General features: G+C 43.0%; 1 protein-coding gene across 2 annotated transcripts; it reads left to right on the top strand.

Annotated features, from left to right (window-relative positions):
* Positions 1-494: 494 nt before the first annotated feature.
* Positions 495-18,851, top strand: PPP1R17 (protein phosphatase 1 regulatory subunit 17). Of its 2 annotated transcripts, XM_086693159.1 has the most exons (6): positions 495-803; positions 4,690-4,747; positions 5,929-6,035; positions 9,424-9,576; positions 10,956-11,108; positions 17,642-18,851. In XM_086693159.1, the coding sequence occupies exons 1-6, from the start codon at positions 662-664 to the stop codon at positions 17,719-17,721; spliced, it is 693 nt and encodes a 230-aa protein (XP_086549285.1). In that variant the 5' UTR covers positions 495-661; the 3' UTR covers positions 17,722-18,851. The 2 variants fall into 2 exon arrangements, with proteins under 2 accessions (XP_086549285.1, XP_025785760.1); XM_025929975.2 differs by lacking the exon at positions 4,690-4,747 and having other exon boundaries at positions 702-803.
* The last annotated feature ends 483 nt before the right edge of the window (positions 18,852-19,334 follow it).

The raw sequence follows: 19,334 nt of genomic DNA, 5'->3' as shown, positions 1-19,334 counted from the left end.
TAGCTAAGGAGGGCTGCTTTCTTCGCTACGTGCTGTCCTCTCGGAATGATGAGCAGTATTGCAAACCGGTTAAGAGCATGGATTCCACATTTGATTGCCCAGTTCAAGCTCTAGCCTTACCACTTACGAGCAGTGAGATCTTGGGCAGATGATTTATCAGCTCAGTGCCCCAGCATCGAGAGGGGGATGATGACAGCAGTTTATCTGGCAAGACCGTACTGAAGATAAAATGAGTCAATATGGGTAAAGAAGAGTGCCTGTCACCTGGGAAGCCTTATGGAAATGTCAGCCATTGCTACTATTCTTCTCACCCGGGCCCCGGTGGTGAGTGAAAGTGCCTTGTGGTATTTAAACTCAAGTAGATTTGAGAATTAAAATCAGCTGTAGCACCTTTCGGGCAAGTCACCTAACCTGACTGTGCCTCAGCTACCGTATTTGCAAAGTCAGGCCAAAAAACCCTACTGCATCGGGTTGTTTCAGGGATTAGAGGGTCTAGCTGGCTTGTCTGGATTCCTCCAGCCTTGCACACTGGGAACTCAAAGTACCACTCTGTATTGTGTTTTGTAATGGACAATTATTGCAGTCGGAGCAGTGGCAGCGAGATTATCGTCTTCCCCTCTCCATCCCCCTTGCCCTGGCGCCTGTGAAACGGAGCATCCCCATGGCAACAGCGGCAGCTGGTCCCTTGATAAGAGGAGCTGGAGCCCAGCAGCAGCCACTGCTGCAGAGAAGCCGGCCCAGCTTGGGGAGGAGGCTTGCCCTCCCCTTCTCTCACCTTCTCATCCCAGAGCCTGCACTGATTGGTAAGTGCTTCAGATTTTTACTCCAAGAACGTTTGCAGCAAGGAAAGCAAATTTTCAATAAGTTACTGCTTCTTTATGGTCGCTGGGACAAAGGAGGCGGCAGCTGGTGGTGAAGGGGCAGGGAAGGGGGCGGGGGCGGGGGTATGCTTTCTGGAGCAAGACTAAGCTGGGGCTAGATGGGGAGCTGGAAAAGTCATCATTTTCAAGACATTTTTTCTAAAGGAGGTGGAGTTCTGAATTCTGTAGAGTCAGAATTCTCGCAAACTAAATTGCTAAGTTTCGAGATGAACACTGATATGTCCACATATTCGCACATTGTGGGAAGGCTCATCTTCTAAGGCTGGGGAGGCTGTGCTTGCCAAAAACACCTTTCCATGCCCTACTTCAAGTAAGACTCACTCCTTGAGGAATACTGCAAATTTAGTCTTTTAATGAACAAACCTGATTTTAAAACGTAGTACTTTTTGACCTGAATTAAATCCTCAGGCTAAAAAGAGATTTGACAAAGGATACGGATTTTATATAATCAGACACCACATTGGGCTGTGGACATAACCTTCTAACTTTTTATTCCATCAAATCAATCCAGGGATGATTACTTTGGGGGAAATTCTTCAGAATTCTTTAGAATTTCCTCAGTTAAGCTGCGTCCGCTCGCTTCTGAGAATCAGTAGTACCATATTCCCAAGACTTGGAAAGGGGTGTCTGCGTTGGTTTGTACCTTGGATTGTTCTAATCTCATGATTAGCTTCAAAGAAGGCCAAAGATGGGACAAGGAGACGTTTCCAACGGTTCAATTTAATAAGGATGAAAAGAACAAACAAGGCAACGCACACTTTTTAAAGTGTCAGCGTCCACTGAGATCTGGGCTAGAAGCTTTAGACACGCTGTGTGAATACCCTCAACCCTGGAGAAAGAGCCACCATCAACCCATTTTACAGATGCGGAAACTAAGTTTCCAGGAGGACATACAATTTCCCCAAGTGGACCCAGCTAGAGACCAGTACAAGTAACCAAACATTTGCTTCTACCCCGTATTGCCTCACAGGGCCAAATGCTTGATGTCAGTGACCTTGAGTTAAACTACATATTCTAACATCCAGCCAAGAAACTTACTTACTCAGTGTTGAGAAAAAAGGCAAAATGCCCAGACCTGCTTCTGACCTCAAACTGAACTGACCAATCTTTTTAACATGAGGAAATAGCACTACTGTCCCCAAAGTAGGAACCGGCTCTGGGCTGGTGGAGGCCCCCCTGCCCCCACATTGTCCTCAGCTTCAGCAGCCCACTCTGGCTTGGCTGTCCTCCTGCAATTTGGTGGGCTTCCTTCCCAGGTCCCTGATCTTCCGGTTCCTGTTCTCAAAAGAGAAGGTGACTTTTATCATTAAATGCACTGGTGCCCCTGTGCATTGTGTGATGTCAGTTAATATATCTCTTCTCTAGGTGGTGTTTGCATTTACAAGTGTCTCTCTGTGGGGGGGTGGGGAGGAAGGCTTTTCAGGTGAGGGTGGGCAGTTTGATATTATCCAAATCAACACTGTGTGTGAGTGTTAAAATTCAGAGACACTGAACGTGCAATCAACAGCAAGAAGAATGTGAGAGGGTGACAAATCTTTGTACTAGAGAACAGTTTATGTAACACCCCCAAGGCATCTCATGAGGCCCTAGTCCCTTGGTTAGAATCTGAACACCCAGGTATTTAGGTATGAAAGAAAGAGCCAGCACTAAGAACATTCCCAAATTACGGTGAGCTGCTGAGGGAGATGATACAACCTTCCAGGGCAGCATGACAAGCGCAGGGTCCCTTTGCTGGTGCTTGGGATGGGGAGGCTGAATTAAAGCATGAGCAGGGGCAGAAATCATTTCTTAGTTCATTCATTAGACTGGCTCGTGTCTTACAGTGGCTCAATCACACAGAGCACTCCTTATTCACCAGGAGGGAAATGACGAGTGAGTAGGGAGAGGGGGTCATCTTATACTAACATTCAACAGACAGGTAAAATGACAGTTACCAAGAAGGTGATGCTAAACCAAACTTTTCTCTCCTCGAGTACTTGTTCCTTTCTTTGTGTGAAGGTTTTCTGCCAAAAAGATCTTAATGACATCATCCGTGATAGCAGTATCCTCTAATCCCCTGGGCAAAACTCAACCCTGCCCAGCACAGGCTATTGTTGTGACCTAAAACCCCAAATCTGGAAACCATCTTTCAGCCCCATAACAAACAGAAGCTTGCTGGCCCGGCCCAGCACTGCATGCTTGCAATCACACTGGTTTAAAACAGTATTTCTGGGGTGCCTGGGTGACTCAGTCGCTCATGCTGGGCATGGAGCCTGCTTGGGATTCTCTCTCTCTCTTTCTCTCTCCCTCTCTTTCTCTTTCTGCCCCTCCCTGCTAGCACTCTCTCCCTCTCTCTCTTAAAAAAAAAAAAAAAAGTTTAAAGTTTAAAGTAAGTAAATAAATAAATGAATGAATAAAATAGTGTTGCTTCCCCTACAGACACGAGGTACTATCTTGGGAAAGAAGCAGGTGCCCTCACCTTGTCCAGGGACTTCCAACACTTGGACAATTCACCTGCTAAGGGAAGGCTTCTCTCTCACACATCCAGGACCGTGAAAGCCGTTTTGTTCAGATAGATGAAGGCTAGCCCGCCCATGGTTCAGCATCTAGATGAAAATGAAAGGTTTGATAATTTTTTAGCTAAACAAGCTGGTCTTCATTAGCTAGTCATCCGGTATGGTAGAGATGTTACATAATAATGACTACCATTCACTCAGTACCTGCGATGTGCAAAGCAGGGAGCTATTCCATTTAACCTTTATAGTAACTCTATGAGGTAGATACGATTTCCTCTATTTTACAGGTAAGAAAAGTGAGGGTAAGAATGGGATAGGAGGACAGAGAGGGACCTGTGACCCCGGGGCCCATCCCTCAGTGCACCACAAAGAGGCTAGCCTTTGCTAATTCTATCATAGCAGCTGTAGCTTGTAGAAAAAAGGGGAAAAAATGATGACATGGTTACTTGGGCTCCATTTACCCCCACTACCTCATTAACATTTAGCTACTGAATCAAAGTCATACCTCTTTTTGAAGAGCTGCGATTCAACCTAGATCCATGTGAACTTGAAAGCTCAGATTCGAGTTAAATAACCAGCTATTGAGCACACAGGAGCAGTCATATGATTCAAGTACAAAGAAAAGAAAGCTTACTCTGGCTGGAGAGAAGGAGAGGGGGACCATTGCCAGATAAGACCTAGAACAGAGAGTAGGAGCCTAGGGTCAAATGACGGCTCTGACTCTAAGTGTGTAACTAATGATAGGTCCCTTCAACCTCTTCAAGCCTCAGTTCTCCTTCTAAATGAACACTGGACTAGATCCTCGATGGGGTGATTTTCAGCATCAAGTCAATGACGGGGCCTGTGACTTTCTGCCCAGAGTGAAGATTGGATTGGTTAAGGCGCACAGGCCGTATTTGAGGCTGCAACTTTCCCTCGAGACCTCAGCACTGAGCCCACTCATCCCGACTGATGGTCCAATAGCTTTCCTCTCTACTTGAGCAGGTGGGCGGTAACCACCCAAGTTAACAGCATACTTCCTTATGGTCCCAGGGAGTTGGCAGTCTTTATACAAACATTAAAACAATGGTCTGAATTGATTTCTGCTAAAGTCACTCAGTATAGTCAGTCTGCTCAGAATGACACTAAAAGCCGGGTTCAAGTAATCCGTTAATAGCTCCATCTGCTATGCAATGATCTCAGCTTGTAGGGGGAGAGGCCCTCCAGCCTTCCTGGAGAAAACTGGCTTATTCCTCAGAAGACAACTGAGTTGAACTAATTCTATGAGCTTGAAATGTTAACACAACTGGTCTCTGTGTTCGTCTGCATGCCAGTGATCCAGGAATCTCAAGAACAGAGGATCAGTTTGGGCCATTTTAATCTTTTTTGTCTGTAAGTATTCTTGTTATGATAGAAAGTGAGAAATAAATTTTCAGAAAGAAATAGAATCAAGGCAGATTCTATAAATCTCAAGTAATGCATTTCTCATTCAGACTTGACATATGTCCATTCTGGATTTCCACTCCTGGAGAATGACTACAACTAATAGCTCTGAAAGTTCAATGGATTTGTGGTCTAAGAAAATGGGGGAGGGGGAGGGGGAAACAGACTTGCTTTAATGTCAGAAATCTCTAGGGAGAAAATAATAAAGATCCGTTTCAAGACCTAGATTTTTTCCTTACCACCTTATAATACGGGCAGGGAAAAAATCTTATTACCTTATAATTACTTTATACTATACATTTATACATTACATGCTATACTTTGTAGTATGTCATGATAGAAAACCAGAAGGCTGATTCAATTTGGGTTCAAAGGAATCACTGTTTTAAGAGTCTTGGGCATCTAATGGAAATCTTCAGGACTGGGTTTGGACCCAGGCTATTTAATAATTGGATCTTGGCTATTTAATAATTGCATAACTAAAGAAATTATGTTTTCTGATTCTTGCTCTCTTCATCTATGAAGTAGACATAATCCTACTTTGCAGAACTCAACAGAATATATAGACAAGATTTAATCAAGATTTCTGTAAGTCTCAGCTAACTCATTTCTAATTCAGAATTGACAAGTATTCATTCAGAAACTCCCACAGTGCTTCTGAAAGAGGAATAAATATTGAACGTTTGATGAATGGCAGTTATATCCATGTATGTGTGTGTTTCATTTATTTTGACTTAAATCTTTTTTCATGTTTATTTATTTTGAGAGAAAGAGAGAAAGAGCGTACATTCATGCACATGCATACAAGCAGGGAAGGGGCAGAGAGAGAGAGAGTCCCAAGCAGTCTCTGCACTGTCAGCATGGAGCCTGATACAGGGCTCGATATCCGATCGAGAGATCATGACCTGAGCCAAAATCAAGAGTTGGATGCTTAACTGACTGAGGCACCCAGGAGCCCCTATTTTGCCTTAAATATTAAGTTAGAGCTTCTAGTAGTTAAGCATAAGAAACAGACTTGAAAAATGGGATTGAATTGAGAACGTAGTAAGTGCTCAATAAATATGCTTATTTAATAAGTGAGCAAATGAGCAGAAGACACACTAATGGTCTTGTTTCTTATACTTCTGTAGGGCTGGAGAAGATATACCTCCTTCGATGATGTCCACTGAGCAAATGCAGCCACTGGAGCTCTCAGAAGACAGGCTGGACAAGCTAGACCCTCATCGTGAGCACTTAGGTAAATGCTGCAGCGTGCATGTCAGTAGTGAGAGTCAGAAAGGAGGTGTCTCTGCCATCCTCTCGCCATTCGGTTTGCAGGCAAGTCAGCGGGAGGCCCCCTGAAACCTGATCGTTCGTACCTTCTGGTGACAGCCAACACCAGCTGGAAAGGCAAATAGCCATGGCTCTGTGGGGTCTGCCATGTAAATATTAGCCGAAGCACTGGAGAGAAGTTCATTAGAGTTACAGAAAGAGAGAAAAGGCATTGTCCTCTTTTCTGGGTCTGACAGAGTCCCAGACAGAGCATTTCTGAGGCAATAAATGGAATGTGGCAGGAGACCCGCTTTCTAGTATTTGCCGGCACACTTACACCCCATGTGCAGTGCAATAAAATATTTCAAATATCTCTCTTTGCCTATCAAGACAGAATTTTAAATAGCCTTTTTCGGCTTTATTGTCAATCTGTTTCCTTTCCAGAACTGACTTTTTGCATAACCTTTGTAATGAAAATACCAGAAACATTTCTGCCTCTACCCATTTCTAAAAATGAGACATTCAGACTTTTGATGGATGGGCCTTTTGCATATTCATAGCCTTTGTTTATGTCTCGCCTGGTTATGAGTCCCCCCTCCTCTCCCCTCTCCCCATTTGCCATCAAGATAGTTTATGTTCAGGATTTCTCCAAAAGTAGGAAAAAGTGCAATGGAAGTAAAAGTCCAAATTGAAGCAAATGTCTTGCTCTCTGTACTGTGCACTGAGTCGTATCCTCGGGTTGAATGGTGACCCATGACTGGTCGACATCCAGCCTGTACTTCCAGAGGCCCTACCACTGGGCAGCACCCATTCTGACCAACATTCATTCATTCAACAAATGCCTATGGTATGTATGATATGGGGGGGAGGGGGAGTTAACTGTACTATGTGGCAGCAAATTTTTAAAATGGTAATTTCAGTCCTTATGAAACATAGTCCCAAGAACCTCGGCTTACTCTTGGTGCCATAACATGCCAGGAATGTAACCTTTAGTTTTTCATCTGGCCTTCCCAACTTCAGTTTCCTCGTCTGCAAATTGGAGATAATAGCACGCCTTCCTTGTGGGCTTGGTGTAAGGACTACATGAAAGAATGTGTTTGGGATACGATATGAATATTTAACAACCGGTAAGACACAGGCATTGATTAGTCAGAGAAGGTGTTGGTCATTGCCACACACTAGAAGGATGTGGAATTATCTCGTACATAAGCAGTACTCAGGAAAGTTCCCCACTCACCTCTTTTTTTTTTTTTTTTTGTATATGTAAACCTAAAAGCAAATAGTGCAATGCCTTACATATAATATGATCTCAATAAATATTTGTTAAATTGAAATGATTGGATGGAATTATTTAAATCCTTTAGGTGAAAGGAAACATGTATTACTATTAAATATGGCTGAAGGGAATGACGCTATTTGATTTTTTGGTTATATACTGTGATCTTTGGATGATGCAGGCATAATAATGTATGGTTACTAAGTATTTCTCCTGGTAGGTTTCTCACGCATATTGAATTTTCTAAAACAAAGGACCCCATCCAGACATAAAGCCCAATAGATCACAGCAACTTGAAAACAAGGACCATTTCTTACTTGTCTTTTTAGCCCTAGAATCTTGCTCAAGACCTGACATAGAGTAGGAACTTGATCAACGTTTGTTGAATAAATGCATGAATGAATGACACAGGTTATATCTAGACCCACAAAACTGAAGTGAACAGGTTTGACACATTTAACCCCCAGTGTTTTGAAGACATTGACCTGAATATTTTCATAAAAGAGAAACAGAGAGAAAAAGAAGGGAGGAAGGAAGGAAGGAAGGAGAATAAAAGGAGGAGGGAAAAGAGGAAGGGGCTGAAAATATCCAATTAATACCTGAATTTCCCCAAATTCATTCACAGCCGTAGATGTAACCAGACTGTATCCAGGTCAGAGTGAATTTCTTCACTGTCTATGGCTTCTTTGAACCCTAACAGACTATCTCCTTATATATAACATGTTTGAGTTCATTCATTCAAGCATACATCCGACAAATATTTATTAATTGCTGTAAGGAGATAGAAACACAAGATACCTGTCATCAAAGATGGCAGAGAAGATATATGCAGAAAAGGTGTTACATGAGCAAAACTCCTGCAGCTACCCAGAAGCTGAGAAAGGATACCTAAGACTGGGAAAGACTTACAGAGATGGGGTGGGAGGTGGGCTTTCTTTGGATCTTATAGAAGGTGTCAGGGGGTGAGCAATGGCCAGAGTCAATTTTTTTTGAGGATTTGAGATATATCAAATGTAACAACTGCTTTACCAACATTAACAAATGTAGTCTTCTCTCTCTGTCACACACACACACACACACACACACACACACACACTGATTTAATATTATCCCCATTTAAAAATTTGAGACGATATCAAAGTTCCTAGAAAGTGAGGGCCAAATTCTCAGAACTAACAGGGGACAGAGTCAGCAACTGAACTGCGATCAGTCCAACATCACTTATCCATTCAACATGCATTTATTGGAGGGAGAGGCAACTAAGACTAAAATTATTAAAAGGACATAATCCTTAATTTCCATGTAGCCTCTTTCTAGAGCAGGAGAGAAACCATTATGGAATAAACAGGTGCTAGAACAATGACAGAGGAGCTCAGAGGAGTGCACCATCAACAAAAACATTGAGGAGTCAGATGGAGCAAAGAAAATAATGGGCGAGGAGTGATCAGACTGGATTAATTGTGTACCCTGGCATCTGATGGATGTGATGCAGAGCCTCACAAGCTCCGGGCACTGAGAAAGGTAAAAAGCTGAGTAAGAGGGCAGGAGGACCTGGGGTTGAGATGGGCAAATGGGAGAATTGCAATGCCAGTGTGCGGTGAAACAAGACACCAATGCTGAAGGCAAGTATGAATCATCCGGGTGACCACCTGGCCACAGGAATGGAGGTGGGTGAGGAATTTGCAGAGAACTTTACTACAAGACTGAAGAGCATGCCTGGCTCCATCCTGACCCGTGGAGTCTTCAAGAGAGCAAGCCTTGAGGAAAAGAAGTTAAGAAAGAGCATTTAGCACAGAGAACCTGTTCTCCCATCACAAATTTAACTCACACCCACTCTGTGGCTTGCCTAATTATATTTTAAAGTTCTCTTTTGCTTTGATTATCCATCCCCTTTGGCGTTTTGTAGAATATTCCAGTTTTCTGTTTTACTGTGTATTTGTGCAAGGCTCCTAAAGTTTGATGTAGACTAGGCCAAAATATATAAATAATTTTCCTTTTCAGACCAAATGGCTCCCGCAAGTGATTGGAAACCAACCAGTTTATGAGCAACCCTTATTCACATCACATTCTTTTTTATTTTGCATCCCCTCAATATCAGATGACCTTTCAGACCAGTTCATTAAGGACTGTGATCTCAAAAAGAAGCCAAGAAAGGGAAAAAATGTGCAGGTTGCCCTGAATGTTGAGTCAGACCAAAAAAAACCAAGAAGAAAAGATACACCGGCATTGCACATCCCACCTTTCATACCAGGTAACGGACAATGAGTTCAGTTCGCACATCTGTAAAAGGGAACCGCTGCTGTAGATCACATTGGTCTTACAACGTTTCCTTAAATACTTGGGTGTTTTTAAATCACTGGTACTATCCCTACATCTGTCTTCATGACAATATGGCCAGCTGCTGTAACAAATGAATTACAAAATGTTAATGGCACAAGTTTTGGGTTTTTTTTTTTTTTTTCACTTATCAATAGTGCAAGTTGCAAAAGCAGGTTCTGCTCCAAACAGTAATCCCAGGATTCTGGCTGGTGGCAGTTTGCATGTCACCAGCACATGGCTTTCAAAGTCACCGTGAGCCTCAGCATCCAGCAGGCACAGGGATGAAGTGGGGAGGGGCGCAGAACAGAGGGCGAGATTGGCAGGCCCAAAAGGGGCACAGCTCGCATCCTTCAGTCCCAAACTTCACCGGACTGCAAGGGAGGCTGAGAAGTGTAGACTCTCTGTGTGCCCAGGAAAAAGCAAAATGGTTTGACGAACACGTTGTCTAACGTGTCTCTCTAACAACCTTGTGTGTGAGGTGTGATACTGTTTCCCAACAGTTTTGTTTGGTCTTCTTTCCTTTTCTCCTTCCCTCTGGGTCATGTATTTAGTGTTCTTTCCACTCATGACTCACTTGGAGGGCTACAAAACAAATAGAAGCCAGAGCTTCCTGGGAAGGAACTTTCAGTTTTACAAGACAAAACAGAAGCACCTAAATAGCTGAAATATGCAGGAAGAAATAACAACTTTATGTAAAAGTTGTTTACTTTTGTAAAAGTAAAATAATTGCTTTATGTAAGTAATGAGGTCCTTACATAAAGACTCCAGGAGCTCAGCCTGGGCAAGGGGTTGTGGAAAGTTCCCTAGAAGAGGCCGCTTTCAGAGAGTCTTTAAATGATGGAGAGAAATTTCACATGTGGGAGAGGTGAGAAGGCAGGCAAGACACTGAAGAGTGAAGCATGTGGCCTGCAGAACAACAAATGATGCATTGCTCTAGCCAGGATGGCCCTGGGAGGCAGGCAAACCTGGGCTCAATTCCTGGCCCTGACCCCTGGGAGCTGGGCTGCGGTGGGTATATTTCGGTGCCTCGTTTTCCTCAGATGTGTGACGGTGATGGTAATACTAAATTCCTCAGTGTTTTCTGAGGCTAACATAAAATCAGGCACGTAAAACCCTTTACTTAGAGGATGTTCGCTAGTGTTGCCTCAACAGAGACTAATTCTTAATATTGAAACGATTGTTTAAAATAAGTTTGAAAAGATATATTGACTACCATCACTAGGTATGTGTGCAAATATGAAGGCATAGTCCTTACGTAGTAGGATATATGTGTTTGACCCTGTTTCCCCATTTGTTCCCCAAACCATGCAGGTGTGCTTTCAGAACATTTCATTCAAAGATACGATGTTCAAGAGAGACATCCAAAGGGCAAAATGAGTCCAGCTGTTCATAACACTGACCTGGAACAGAAAAAACCAAGGAGAAAAGACACACCTGCCCTGCATGTGTCCCCCTTTGCAGCAGGTAAAAGAGCTGGTGCAAGGCATTTGCAGGGGGTGATGGGAACAGGTCAAGAGCCTTACCATCTGGAACTGCCACGGGCATGGCCTTTGTCCTGGCCCAGCAGTCTGTGTCACACAGCAGTGCTCTGGGGAAGAGGAGCATGTATGGCTGCCTTTCACGTTTACCTTCCCCGGCAGCTCCCCCAGGGCTGAGTTGGAGCCGGGGGAGGTTCAGAGCATTACTCGTGCTTCAGCAGGATTGGTCAAGTTCACTGAGCCAATGAAATAGAAATGTCAGTGGGTCCTTGAAAAGAGTTGAAATATCCCCCTCCCTAGTCTTCCATGAATCATGCATCCTATGACTGATAGATGATTCTCCCAAGACGCCTGGATATACTGACCAAATGTTTAAAACAAGAGAAAGAGAGAGGGAGAGAGAGAGAAAGGGAGATTCAGAAATAATGATAACCACCTTCATATGTGTCAAATCAAACCAAAAAGTCTTGCTGAACTGTGTACACCACCCCAGGCTATATAAGGCAGCTAATGTATGAAGTGTAGTCTTGTCCCTGAGAATGTTAAGTGCAGGTTGGGGAAAAAGACATATACATTCACGATTAGGTTATAAGACTGAGCGAGTCTTATACATGTGACTGAGTGAGTCACATGTGTGAGTGTGTGTTTTACATAGATATTTGGAGGGGGTGGCAGAGAAGAAAATGTACTAATGTTTATTGAGACTCTACTAAATGTTAGGTACTGAGTTCAGTATGTTTGTGGATTTTGTTTAAATCAGCTGAGTAACACAAGAAAGGACCTATTAGGTCCCTTCACATAAAAAAGCTGAAAGAGAATGTATGTAACTTAAAGTCTTCTGTGGATGACATTGATGGAGAGGTAGGTGCTTGGTTGATTGGTTGGATTGAGATGGGATGATTAGGAGGACAGATAAATGGATCAAATTATGCTCAAGATCCAACGCAGTGACGCAGCAGAGCTGGGGCTCTAATCCAGGTCTGCCTTACGTCATACTGGGGTGGATAGTTGGGACTTTCAGCTCTATGGCAATCCAGAAGGGACACTTAGGGAGGAGATGAGATTTTGTTGCTATAGGACTATGTTTCCCCATTATTTTATTTAATAAAAAATTGAAAGACACCTCAATCATAAATAGGCAGTCAGGGATACAGACAAGGCCACTGATCTCTGTGGAGCAGAGCCAGGCAAGGACGCATGGAGCATTGAGGAGGCATTTCTCTGAAGAAATGGACCAAGGACCAAGTGACAGGTTCTGAACTGCCTCAAACGTGTTCTCATATGCCTGCAATGAACCTCCAATCCATCACACATTTCCCCCAAGCTCTGCCTCTGTCCCAGTTCTAGTCACCTTTCAAGACTCAACCAAAGTCTCTGCTAACAGACCCCTCCAAGTCCAAAATGAATCTTTTCTGTCCGTAACTAACTCTGTAGTAGATGGGCATGCAAACTGAGACTGTCATCTTTCAGTATAGTTTTCATCGTTCTTGCTGCTATTTTTGTAGCTCTTCTTTAAATTGACTTAAATTTGATGAATTCATGAGAACTGGCCTGTGATTGCTCTATGTTGCTGGTATTGACCTTGCTGTCTAGCCAAGTCCCTTCTATACAGCAGTGCTCAATAAGGATCTGTTGATTTGATATTCTATTTGCCAGTCACAATTCTGCAGTTCCAAGTTCTCTATTAGGAGATTTTATTTCTTTACCCATTCCTGTATTTGTTTTTATTGAAGTTCTTCTAGGGGAAGACTTGATCGAGGAACAAAATATTTATGGGCATAGAGTCACCTTAGCAGAGGCATTGAACATGGGCTTTGCGATCAGAAAGGACTAAGTTTGATCTCTGGTTCTGCTCATCCTAGCTTTGTGAGCCTGGGCAACCAGCACAAACAAAAGAGCCTCCTTCATTTCATGCATTTCTGAATGGAGGACCATAAAAATCTGTTTCCCAGAATTGTTAACAAAATTAAATAAAGTATATAAAGCACTTAGCACAGATCCTGGATTGTTCAAAGTCCTCAATAAATGTGAGTTCCCCTCCATTCTCTTCAATCTTACATTCCTTGAGATTATTCAAACCATTTCTAAAAGTGAGAATTTTCCTAGCTGCAAGTGTTTTTACCTCTCCATATAAATCTACTGATTCAAAGGACTTCCTAAAATGTTAAGCCCTGTTTATTTAAGCAATGGATGCTGCCTACATCCCAATATCTACATCTTAGGAGAGCAGCTTCCGAGCTGAATTTTTAAAAAGTGTTTATCAAACAGGGCAAAGTACACAGAGCTGGAAAGAGAGGCTGTATATCCACGGACTCTACACACATTATGGAATTCCTAGGATCAGCAAATCTCTGTGTTGTATTTGCAATTATAGATAGTGTTCTATGATTCTAGTTTTTATTAGCATATTAGCTGAAGCACTTTATTTTTGAAGAGCCTTTTAGTATCTAAAGATTTGGCAGTAATCGAAATGCTAGTTAAGCTGATAAGGATAGAGCCTTCGGCAGATGTTCAGAGAAACTCATATTGGTTCTAATAAGGGTGTTGAGAGGAACTCACAGACAAATGCACTCTGGAGACATCTCCTCTCATTAGCCCTTGGCAAGTGAAGACCGGACAAGGATTATCTCTCTCTTCTAAATCTCTTGCTAACTGCCTTCATTCCCCTAGGTTAATGAGCTTATTTGATGGGTTCCAACTGCCAGACAACTCCTTAGTGAGGAGTCATCTCTGACTTCCTTGCCAACCCAGGTCTGTTCCCAACTTGGCCCACATTTGCCAGAGCCCCCCATCTTGGTGACTGCATGGCAGGGTGCATAGGACTGTGATTAGTAAGATCTTAATAGCCGAGACCTGCTTAAAAGAAAAAGAAGTCTTTAGCTAAGGTTTGTGGCAAAAGGAACCAGGAAAGTAAAGAATAACGAGGCTGGAAGCATTGAAGAGAAGTCGCTTGGAAAATTGGCCCACGAGCTGTAAATATTTGGAGATCAAAGCTCACTAATGTGCTTGTAGAAAGGAGACTGATATGTCCTTTGAAAGTGACACCTCTTCTGTTTTTCTGGGAATAGTATTCTCTCTGGTGTGGTTTGCCAGGACAGGTGGCATCTCAGCCCTGGCTTCCTTGAATTAGAGGCATACATCTATAATGCAGGTGACCAGCTCTGAGTGGAATCATGGCCTAAAACAGCTTGTTGCAAGGCTAATTGGTTGGCCCTTAGAGACCTTGGACTGACAGCTTTGGCCTTAAAAACATACGAGTTTCTAACAAACAGGCAAGTTCCTTAAACTCTCCTACACAGAGAATGGAAAGGTAGGAACTGATATTTTCTAAGTCCCTACTGTATCCCAAGTCCCCTGCTAGATGCTAGGATATCCTTTAAGAACCTCACAGTTCTTGGCCAGGCAGGCTCAGTTGGTTAAGCGTCTGACTCGATTTCAGCTCAGGTCACAATCTCATGGTTCGTGAGTCTGAGCCCTTCATCAGGCTCTGTGCTGACAGTGCAGAGCCTGCTCAGGATTCTCTCTCTTTCCCTCTATCTCCGCCCCTCTCCACCCTCTCAAAATAAATAAATTAAATTTAAAGAAAAAAAAAAAAAAGAACCCAAGAGTTCAGTAGGGGGTAGGGGTGATGGATGTATTGTCCAATGATTCCTACAATGTGAAAAGTGCTTTAATGGAGGTTCACGTAAAAGTGTGCTTGAAGCATAAAAGAACGTTGGTCTAAATCTACCTGGCAGTGTCACCCCCTGAGGGAGATATGATTTATTTTTTTCTCCAGTTTTGCAAATGAATAAACTGAGGCTCAGACAGGTTAAATGACTTGTTCAAAGTTCAATGACCACCAGGACAAAGCTTTCTGGCTCTAGAGTACATTTCTTCAATAACATACCTCTGTTTCCCATGGGAGAACATAGGCTCAGGACTGGGTTAAATCACAGACCAGTGTTTATCAAACCTCATTCATCATCAAATGAACAAAGCTGACAATATGAAGAATCAAGCAGAATGCAGTGATGACATAGATGTTACTGATTTAAGGCTCATCCTAAACAATGATAGCCATGAAATCAAGATTTTGATGAGCCGCAATATGTATTTTTCATTGTAAGACATTATTTTAAGGCTTAACTATATTAATGTAAATGCTAGTTCACTTTCCACTTGAAATTATCTCCTGTGTCCCTGTGGAAAGCCTAGCCTAGTTTGGGAAGGGCTGACCTTGATGGTTACACAGGCTCCTCCTTTCCCTGGAATCCCAAGACTTTTTTTTCCTGCCCAGATGCTTGTACAACTAGGTTTCAAGGATACCCCAAATAATCAGAAAGTTGACTGAGATCTGGGAATTTAAACGCTCTTGTCCACTTTGAATCACCTCAAATTTGGCTTGATGTGAAAAGATATCAAGGAAATTAAGATGGAAAGTTTGGGGGATTAGCATAGTTAACTGTATGTTCTCCTACCACGATAGCCTTAATTCCAAGGAAAAATCCAAACCTCTTTGCAGCGGGTATAAGAGAAAATATCTCCCACTGTGTTTCCTAAGTGATTTATGCAAAATCCTCATTTTCAACCAGACTTCTGAAATTGTTTTTCTCCTCCAATAAATATCAGCTAATTGGTAAAGAACCCATATGAACAAACTAGGAACTGAATCAAATGAATAGTCATTAAGATCAACACATAGTTTTCATTAATTTGCCGCTGTTGAATGGAGTCCAGTGTTGTAGAAAGGCCTCTTGTGGTGCACAGCTTTCTACCCTCATGTTTAGATCTTTCTGAAATGCTTAATGAACCGAAAGGATTCTAATTATGAGAAGGTGGGAGTGGGGCAAGGCACTGTGGTTGGCTGGGATGAGATGACAGAAATCACGGAGGACTGGCCTTGAATCATACCCTCCTTTGTGTTTTTATTAAAATGACCCTACTTCACAATTCACAGGATGAACAGACCCACCCAGACCTCCTTGGATGGTCTTAACTGGTCTGATCAGTCCAGAAAATTGTGCTTAGGCTTCTGAATTTCAACGATCAGTAAACTCTTAAAAAAGAAAATATATTGGAGCCCAACATAGGGATACCAACTTTGGATTCTGCCTAGTAAGATGCTAAAAAACTAACCACCTGACATGCCTAAAATTTCATAAAAGAAAGGATATTTTTTTTTTTAATTTTTTTCAACGTTTATTTATTTTTGGGACAGAGAGACACAGAGCATGAACGGCGGAGGGGCAGAGAGAGAGGGAGACACAGAAAAGAAAGGATATTTTAATACCCAAAAGGAGAAAAAGAGTCACCTCAAAATAAAGAACAATTTTTTTTTTCAACGTTTATTTATTTTTGGGACAGAGAGAGACAGAGCATGAACGGGGGAGGGGCAGAGAGAGAGGGAGACACAGAATCGGAAACAGGCTCCAGGCTCTGAGCCATCAGCCCAGAGCCCGACGCGGGGCTCGAACTCACGGACCGCGAGATCGTGACCTGGCTGAAGTCGGACGCTTAACCGACTGCGCCACCCAGGCGCCCCAAGAACAATTTTTTTAAATGGTAGTCACAGAACTTTACAAAAACTCACAGCCCGTTCTTGAGTTTCTCATTTTGCTCTGAACCACGTAAAGTTTAGCGCCTACCAGCACTGACACACAGAAATGGCATGTTCAGAGCCTCTGCTCAATATTTCCCCTAGATGTTAAAATGTAGTTGATTTTGACTTTATGCTGCTGACCCGTTCTTTGCAAAGAAGTGAACTAGCAAGTGTAAAAGGAAGGGATGGGGCGCCTGGGTGGCTCAGCCGGTTACGTGTCTGACTGTTGGTTCCGGCCCAAGTCATGATCTCACGGTTTGTGAGTTCAAGCCCTGCATCGGGCTGTGTGTTGACAGTGCGGAGCCTGCTTGGGATTCTCTCTCTCCTATTCTCTCTGCCCCTCCCCTGCTCATGCTCTTTCTCCCTTTCAAAATAAATAAACTTTACAAATGAAACAAAAAGGTATAAAATAAAAGGAAGGGAGAAGCGGACTCAGCTGCTCACAGGCATGGTGCTGTGCTCAGCCCTGGACGAGCTTCTTGTTCAATGGGCACAATAGCCCTTCACATCAGTATCAGTGTGGTCATTTTACACCCAGGAAAATTCAGGTGTGAAAGTGTTCACGGGCCCAACACAGATCAAGTGAGTGACAGAATGAGAGGTCCGAAGCAGTTGGGCTCCAAAACCCGTTTGCTTTTCATCCAACTGTGCTGTGAACTTAAATGCAGAACACAGACACGGGGGTAAAAGTTGCCTCTGACTCCCAGGTTAGTGTCTCCTGGTAACCAGAGCGGTGTCCTGCCTGAGTCACAGCTCCTCTGGGAAGGCCAAATAAGGCCACCCGGCTCCCTCTTTCTGTTGGCACCTTTAACACTTAGCTCTGCAGATGCTAAAGGGCTTTTGGGTTGTCATGCTCCTGTGTGCTGTGTCTACGCTGTAAGGTTGTCTAATATTTTAATTAGAGGCACTTAATTGCAGATTGGTGCTTTGTTTTGCAGGTATGACACTGCTCAGGGACGAGAGACCCAAAGTGATCATGGAAGATGACGAAAAGGATGGTGACAAAATAGCTATTTAAACAGAGCTCCCCTGAGACCCTTGTAAATAGGTTAGATTGGTTCCCTGTGGCGACCTAGAAAAAAAATAGACTTGCTTCTGCTCTCATTTTGTCATAATCTGCCTTTAAGATCCAGACATCTTTCCCCCAGGAGGCATACTATATCAGATTGCCAGTCACCTCTTTGACTCTCTCTTCTTTCTTGAATCTGGTTTCTATTCCCGCCTCTTGAATTTTCGTTTTCTAATGCAACGGAAAGGAAACAGATCATTCCAAAGTGGGAGGTAACAGGGAAAACTCTAGTGTTAGCTTCTGCATCTTCTGGATCAATTCATGGAGCAAAGAATATGAATAGCATGGAAATGCTTTATTTCTTGGTCTACCCTGGTGACCAGCACTTGACTTGACATTATCCAAATAGCAGCTCAAGGGGGGACTGACTCCCTGTTGCCAGTTAAGGAGGCGGGAAGGCTTGGTTCAGACTCACTGATTACTTTGGAGAACATGGTCTTTTGTGTCCTTTATCTTTCCTCAAGAGTCCAAGTGTCTCTGGTGACCTTTCTATGATCCTTGTAACTGATACCCTAAAGGCGAATGAGTTGGGCAAGTCAACCCAATTGACCATGCTGGTCTACTGAGAAGCTTAGCAATATTTCTTATTTATTTTTATTTTTTAAAACATCTCTTAACCATGTTATCCTGAAATTTGTGAGCTGTGTCCCAAGTGAACCATGATAGGTAGAATATTGTTCGTGATGAATTTTCTCTTTAAAAAATTAATTAAGGTCGATGGAAGGCGTTTGTATATTTTTAGCATTCTGACTTATTTAGACCCCAATATGCTTTCTTGAATGGGAAGGAAAAATGTGGTGTTAGCTACTGAGCAGGGATCTACACATAACCCCAGCCCCAGCCTGCTGGCTATGGGTGCCATGGGAAACCTTTGCGTGAAGGCCTCATCCACCAGGTGCTGGATGTGAGGAGATGCAAAACCTGTTGTGCAAAAATAGAAAGGTGGATATTCAAACAGATCCCACCTGAAAGGGCTAATGTGGAGGCTCTATATACACCCTGGCTCCAAAAGGCTGTCTTTCTCACAAACGTGGACAAGATATAGGACACTGCTGGTAATAAAAACGCTTCTAACCACATGTTTATGGCCCGGTGCATTTCTTCAAAAATTATTTACTTACAAATACCAAGAGAAGAGGTTGCAGGAGAGAATTACAGGACTGATTCTGTTTGTTTTTTGACCCACGTAAGTTTAAAAATATTTGAATTGGCCATTAATATTTCACAATCCAATCAGGAGAATTAGCCTAAAATTCTAGATGTGCAGATTCTCTTAGAAAAACACCTCAAGATCTGACAACCTCGGGCCTGATTAGAAGCATGGCAACTGTCAGCTGATGCTGGGCACCGGATGCCCTTTTACAAACACGCATTGTCCAGCTCGCCCTCTGCCCCGCATGGAGTATGTCGTCTGCTGACTTTACCCTCCAGCCTTCACATTTGGGTTTGGAGTCGCTGGTGAAGACCCACACTTCGTGTTCCTAATGATCTCTTGCCAACTTGATCCCAGGACTCCCTTTTCACTTCTGATGGCCTCAATCCCAGGGGTCAGGGAGGAGGGG

This window comes from Puma concolor, chromosome A2, assembly GCF_028749965.1.
Source record: "Puma concolor isolate L17-30 chromosome A2, mPumCon1.1.hap2, whole genome shotgun sequence".
NCBI classification, from domain to species: domain Eukaryota; kingdom Metazoa; phylum Chordata; class Mammalia; order Carnivora; family Felidae; genus Puma; species Puma concolor.
The sequence above is the reverse complement of the archived record's forward strand: the minus strand, read 5'-3'. Positions and strand labels throughout refer to the sequence as shown.

What these genes read in the sequence shown, in the direction of transcription:
- PPP1R17 (XM_086693159.1), top strand. Translation starts at nt 662, where the DNA reads ATGGCAACAGCGGCAGCTGGTCCCTTGATAAGAGGAGCTGGAGCCCAG. An exon ending in CCCTCATCGTGAGCACTTAG is followed by an intron (nt 6,036 to 9,423) that starts GTAAATGCTGCA and finishes CCTCAATATCAG; the next exon opens with ATGACCTTTCAGACCAGTTC. An exon ending in TGTGTCCCCCTTTGCAGCAG is followed by an intron (nt 11,109 to 17,641) that starts GTAAAAGAGCTG and finishes TTTGTTTTGCAG; the next exon opens with GTATGACACTGCTCAGGGAC.